The sequence below is a fragment of the Eurypyga helias genome, unplaced genomic scaffold (genome assembly GCF_000690775.1).
Source record: "Eurypyga helias isolate BGI_N326 unplaced genomic scaffold, ASM69077v1 scaffold25140, whole genome shotgun sequence".
Lineage (NCBI taxonomy): Eukaryota > Metazoa > Chordata > Aves > Eurypygiformes > Eurypygidae > Eurypyga > Eurypyga helias.
Genome location: NW_010224198.1, coordinates 1 through 6,286, shown reverse-complemented (window position 1 = coordinate 6,286; position 6,286 = coordinate 1). Strand labels below are relative to the sequence as shown.

The following is a 6,286-nucleotide window of genomic DNA, read 5'->3' as shown; positions in this document are numbered from 1 at the left end:
TGACGCCGCGTTCCGGCGTTTCTTGCCTTTCCGTTGCAAGGTGTGCTGCGTCGTGACAGCAACCGGCTTTTTCAAGCTGTTTGCTTTCAGCTTTCTTGGCACATTCACGCCAGGCCTCTTTCTTTTTTTTTTTGGCCTCTGCTTTTTTAGAAAACGTGGAAAGAGCCGGGACAATTTTTGCCGCTGGGTTTTAACAGGATTTGCAGCCGTGAACAGAACGTCCAGCTGGGCTGAGGTATCCCCTCTCTTCGGATAACATTGCAGCTTCGTGATTCGGGAGAACGCGTCTCCCGCTGGGTGCTCTGGAGCAAGAGGAGAATGTGAGCAAGCCCCAGACTTTCGGAGGTGGCTAAGTAGGAAGCACAATCCTGGGGTTTAGGGGCTGGAGCTAGAAACGAGCGTATTTGGGTCTTGGTTTTCGCTTTGCTCGTGGCTTGTTTTCTGCTCTCTGGGATGGTTTTTAACCTGCTGGGTTTTTTTCTCCCTCAGTAAAAGGGGAATAGGAAAACCCCAGCGTGTTTGTAGGTCGTTAAGCGGTCGATTTGGGCATCTTTATGTCTCGTAAGGGGCTGGATCAGAAAGCTGGCAGGTGGGAAACGGCGCAGGATGTGGAACACAGCAAGAGCTGCGCCTCTGCTGTCTCTCAAACTGAAAAGCAGTTGGTGGCTGGCGAACCAACGGAAGAAATGTGTTATCTTAAAAAGCTGCATAACAGACTCTGCCTGCCTTTCGTGGCCCCGGGCCCGTAGTTTTCGTAGCTGGTCCCAGCGTGTCATGGAATCACGGAATGGGTTGGGTTGGAAGGGACCTTAAAGATCATCCAGTTCCAACCCCCCTGCCATGGGCAGGGACACCTTCCACTAGCCCAGGTTGCTCCAAGCCTCACCCAGCCTGGCCTTGGACACTCCCAGGGATGGGGCATCCACAGCTTCTCTGGGCAAATGTCAGTCCAGAACAGACAGAAAAGCAGGCAGTGAGACTCCACGGAGCAGTTGCAGGTGAGGTGTGCAGGGAGGAGGTGGGTGAGAGCCGCCTCAGCATATGCAGTTTGCTTGACAAGCAAATGCCCTCGCCCTGGAGACCAGGACCCCTGCCAAAATACTGGAAAATTACAGGCGGAGAGAGGGGAGTGGGGCGAGCGTCACGGCCAGGAGATGCTACCTGCAATCGATGGAAGGGGTTGGGGGGAGCCTGTGTCTCTGAGAAGGCACCTTATCCTCGCTCTGACGGAGCTTGTGGGGTCGGTGCCATGGAGGCAGCCCTGAATAAAGCCACGCTCGGCTTCCTGGGGGCTAAGGCTGGGCAGGGAGCAGGAGAGAGGAGAGTGAACCTGGCAGCCCCTGGCCGGCTGCGAGCCCTGGTAAGCGATCGGCTTATGTGGATGTCATGTTCGGAGTCCACATTTGAATTCCATCTCTATTCCACTAAAAAAAAAAAAAGGTTTAAATCCCATTGGCTGGAACTTGAATGTGTGCCTAGGTGCTTGGTGCGGTCCTGGCTTCAGCCGCTGCTGTTGCTGCTGAGGAGGCCAGTGAGCGCGTCGGCTTCTGATGTTTACACTGGCCGGGTAAGGAACGGGCTGAGAGGATGCTGTAACCTCTCTCCTCTGTGGCCTGGCCAAGGTTAAGAAGTCATTGACTATGTTTTTTTAATAGGAACAATGTCAGAGAGGTCTCTGCGTCACCGCCCAGTGCCATGCTCTTTCCTAAGGGACTTTCTTTGTTCACAGAGATTTGCAGCCCTTTGAAGTGCCTGATAGCAAGTCAAGGCACATATTTACAAACGTGGCCAAAGCCAGAAACACCCTTCTGTCTCTGTCCCCTCAGGTTTCCGGAACCGGAAGGAGAATTTCCCTAGCATCGCTCACCTACTGAGGCAACTTTCGAGCTCAGAATGGAGCTGGTGAGCAGGCGAGACCCCCACCTCCGAGAGGTCGTGCGGTTTGCGGTGTGCTGCAGAGCCCTGACGCTTCTGCTGCAGGCAAGTCTCCTGGTCCTGACCCAAAGATGCCGCCACGCGGCTCGTTTGCTGCCCCTCTTTTGGGCTGCCTGGCTGCGCCGTGGGCTAGCTGGTTCTGCTTGACTGGGAAACGGTCTTCTCCTTTGGAGAACCAACGGAGCAGCTGCATCCAGGGAGGCAGGTTGCTCCTAAGTAAAATTCCATACGTATCCTTGTAACCCGTTTTGGCAGCATGAGAGGCCGAAGCCTCCGTTTAAGAGGAACAATAATCTCCTGCACGTTCCTCCCAAGTCTCAGTTCCAGAGACATCCTTCTCTGAGCACGGGAGGGCTTGGATGCTTACTCCATCCTACCTGTGCGTACCCAGGCAGCCAGCAAGGAGTCTGGCTTTAGCCGTGGCCCTGCTGAAGCAGAACCGGCCCGAGAACGCTCTTTAGCAGCAGGGCAGCAGCCAGCTGGCAGATTGCGGCAGCCCCGGTCACCGCTGGGCCGAGTGGAACCATTGGCTGAGATGAAAGACTCCGTGCTACACGTGCCAGAGGCCTGGTTAGACCAGATGTGTGCTTCGTGGTAAAACGGCGCCTTTGTAGGTCTTTTAGTCCCAATTTGTTCAGTATGGCCTTTTTCCTCTGCCAACCCTGAGTTTATTGCAGGGGACTCATCCCAATCTCCGTGTAGTTAAGCTACAAAATTTACTGTCTGAGGTTTTCTGCTGGTTTTGGTTTTTTAAACATGCTTTCATTTGGCATTCATAGAATCCCAGGATGGTTTGGGTGGGAAGGGCCCCCAAAGTGCACCCAGTCCCACCCCCTGCCATGGGCAGGGGTCCGTGTTGGCGCAAAGCCGCATCCAACCTGGCCTTGGACACTTCCAGGGATGGGGCATCCACAGTTTCTCTGGGCAACCTGTTCCAGTGCCTCCCCACCCTCTCTGGGAAGAATTACTTCCTGATACCTAATCTAAACTTCCCCACTTTCAGTTTAAACTCGAATTACATCACAATATATGAAACTGCTTATCTCCTATCTCATCAGCTCCTGGGGGTTTTCTCTCGCCTTGTAACACGTGCTCAGCACCACGAGCTCCTGGGGACAGGAGGTGTGTGCATTCTGCTTGCTTATCTCCGGAAAGCGACCCCCGGCACGCACGCTGAGCTGCAGAGCCGATGGACCGGGCTAGAGACACGGCCTGGGAATCGGCTGCTGTTGCCGCGTTGGTTTGCTCTGGGAAAATGTTTTTCTCTAGTTCTGTCTCCTCTCCCCTGGGCATCAGCTGGGACAGTGATGCCAAATTGAGTAGAACAGGAGGGTTAACCAGTGCTGCAGAGGTACCTGGTGGGAGCGTACGTGGCGAGATGGGCCTGAGCGTGGGGCTGAGCAGCTTTGCCTGTCCAGTTCCGTGGGGATTCATGCTCCAGAGCTTCAGTCCATTCAAAAGATTGTGTTTGCACCTTTTCACGGTCTTGGAGGCATCCTTGCTGCAAAGCCCCTCAGCCTGGCTTTCCTCTTGGAAACCCGGGAGCCCTCCTCCTGCTCGGTGCTTTCAGCAGGGTGCAGGATCTGTGCCGGACTTCAATCCTTCTCTTCTTTTCCAGGCTCTCTTTAACCTCCTGATCCCAGATCATGCTGCAGATGCCTTCAGTCCCCCTCGCCTGTCGGAGCCTGGCCTGTGGGACCTGCTGGTGGAGCGGCTGCTGGGAGGCCTCTCGCGCTGGGACGCAGAGCACTTCCTCTTCATCGCCGAGCGCGGTTACCTGTACGAGCACAACTGCGCCTTCTTCCCGCTGTACCCCCTGAGCGTGCGTGCCGTGGCCGAGGGTGCTCTGTGGCCCTTGCAGCGGCTGCTCCGGCTGCGGAGCCGCCTCCTGCTATCAGCCGTACTTCTTAATTCCCTCTTTTCTGTCCTGGCAGCCACTGCCCTGTACCAGCTGGGCTGCGTCGTGCTGCGGTGTCGCGGGGTGGCTTTCCTTGCTGCCCTTCTCTTTTCTATCAGCCCTGCCAACGTGTTTATGGCAGCTGCTTACTCGGAGAGCATGTTTGCCTTCCTGGCATTCAGTGCCATGTGGCAACTGGAGAAGGGGCAGAGCTGGCTCAGTGGGCTGCTCTTCTCCCTTGCTTCTGGGGCGCGTGCCAACGGGCTTATAAATGCTGGCTTCTTTCTCTACTCCCGCGGTAAATGCTTCGCCCTCCGGCTCCAGGGGGCTTCAGGATCGGTAAGGAAGCTCCCTCCGCTGTGGAAGGAACTCCTTAGCGTGGCATCTTCAGTGGTTCTGATGTGTGCTGGGATTTTTCTACCTTTTGCTTTATTTCAGTATTATGCTTACGTGAGGTTCTGCGGTCCCGACACCGGCCTGGAGCGGGCTGTTCCCAAGCCGCTGCTGCAGCTGGCTCTGGATAAGGGCTATCGTTTGGCAGCCATGGATGGGCTTAAACCCCCTTGGTGCTCCCAGCGATTCCCCGTGGTCTATTCCTATATTCAAGACATTTACTGGAATGTGGGCTTCCTCAGGTATTTTGAGCTCAGGCAGCTACCGAATTTCTTGCTGGCTTTGCCTGTCACGCTTCTGGGCTCGTGGGCTGCCTGGACCTACATCATTGCAGACCCCCGGTACTGCCTAACTCTCGGTCTAGAGAGAAGAAAGAGCGAAGAAGAGGGTAAACCAAGAGCTGGCTTTTGCTGCCCCGCTGTCTTCGTGTACGTGGTCCATGCCACAGTCCTGCTGGCGTTCGGATTTTTCTGCGTGCACGTGCAGGTAGGACGTTCGTAGCCGCACACGGGAGTCATCTCTTGGGGGGAGCGCAGCGCGGTGATGCGGCAGTGACAGTCACAGCCTGAGCTGTCCCGGCACAGGGCAATGCAAACCAAAAGCTTGGCCTTTCCTCTTGCGGAGCTACTTCCACGGAGAGTTTCCAAAACCAGATCCTCTGCTCTGCTGGAGAGTTCCCAGAGGGAGCGTGCCAGGTGCTCGGCACTGGGATCAAAGGGTCTGGGTGGTGTTTGGTGGCGTTTGACGTGTGCGCAGGGCCAGGCTTGCCAAGCCCTGCTAATCGGCTGTCGGAGGACAGGGATACCGGGTCATTATCATGTTGGGCTGAGCTTCAGGGATGGCAGTTAAAGGATCCAGGGCCTGTTGCCAATCTCTATAAAGTGTTCAAAGGTCTTTTTAAACCGCAGCTTGTGTCCTAAAGGTTGGGTTTCCAGTGAAAAAACAATAGGAGATTCAGATTTCCACTGGGGCTGCCGCCCCAGCTCAGGTCCTGATGGTGACAAGGATTTCGGTGAGATGGTGACAATTAGGTGCTTGTCCCCAGCCTGGGGACCGCTTGACTGTGTACCCAAATGCCCTAATAAATACAGCAGGTTGCGCTGAGAGGTGTTTCATTTCAGTGTAGTAACTCCCAGCCCCGTATCTCAGCAGTCTGAGGCAGGTGGATGGCTCTTTCCATGCCTCGGGATCCGGGCTGGTCACAGATGGAGGGAGACCTGGGGTTTATGTGGTTTTTCTGCTCCGTCTTCAGGTGCTGACGCGGTTCCTTGGCTCCTCCTCTCCCATCCTGTACTGGTTCTCTGCTCACCTGCTGCAAGAATACGAACCTTTGCTCTGCAGCCAGGAGACCGATGATCAAACGGCAACACCTCGCTCCGAGAAGTCTCTCCTAGGTAAATCTGGATCGTGTGGGAAAGGGACCTCTGCAAACCCCGTTGTGAGGCTGCTGCAGAACCGTAGATTAATCAGCCCCCTCGGCAGATGCGTTCTGGGGTTCTTCCTGTCGTACTGGCTGCTGGGACTGATTCTGCACTGCAACTTCTTGCCGTGGACGTAGCGAGGGGGCATGTCGGTGCGTTGTGGGGCACAAGCTCTGATCAAAACTGGAACCCGATTTTGCTATAAACCCTGATGTATACGCAAGGATGCTGTTGCCTTGGTTACAGAGGCCTTGGTCCTCAGTTGCTGCGTGTGTACAGAGCTGGCGCCGCGTGGTCCTGTCCGAAACGGGCACTTTGCTGCGGTGTCCTGCCCGTCTGCTGTCGTTCCTCACAACCAAACTTCCCGTAAGCTGCGTGGGACAGGGAACACATCCCCAGGATCCTGGTCCCAGAGCAGCGCTTACAGCGGGGATCCCGGCCTGTTGGCTTCTCCCTGGCGGGAAAACTCCGGGAATTATCCAGGGAGGATCCTGCTGCCTTGCGTGCGCTGCCGGACCTCTCCGGTTCCTTCTCCAGGCCGCGGAGCAGGGCTGGGGGTGACACCGGGTGGGAACGGCGGCTTCTGCAGGCCCGGGGAGCGCGGCGGAGGGTGTGTGAGGGCCCGCACACCCGCGCTGAG

The 6,286-nt window shown here is 56.0% G+C and overlaps 1 protein-coding gene across 1 annotated transcript; it reads left to right on the top strand.

Annotated features, from left to right (window-relative positions):
- Window positions 1-1,893: 1,893 nt before the first annotated feature.
- PIGV (phosphatidylinositol glycan anchor biosynthesis, class V) lies at window positions 1,894-5,783 on the top strand. The gene is made up of 3 exons (XM_010160895.1): window positions 1,894-1,980; window positions 3,554-4,711; window positions 5,478-5,783. Exons 1-3 carry the CDS (start codon window positions 1,894-1,896, stop codon window positions 5,781-5,783), a joined length of 1,551 nt encoding a protein of 516 aa, XP_010159197.1.
- Window positions 5,784-6,286: the final 503 nt, after the last annotated feature.

Bases quoted from the DNA above. Each gene is read 5' to 3' on its own strand.
- PIGV (XM_010160895.1), top strand. From the start codon at position 1,894: ATGGAGCTGGTGAGCAGGCGAGACCCCCACCTCCGAGAGGTCGTGCGG. The intron at 1,981-3,553 runs GCAAGTCTCCTG...CTTCTTTTCCAG, and splicing joins CCCTGACGCTTCTGCTGCAG to GCTCTCTTTAACCTCCTGAT. The intron at 4,712-5,477 runs GTAGGACGTTCG...CTCCGTCTTCAG, and splicing joins TTTTCTGCGTGCACGTGCAG to GTGCTGACGCGGTTCCTTGG.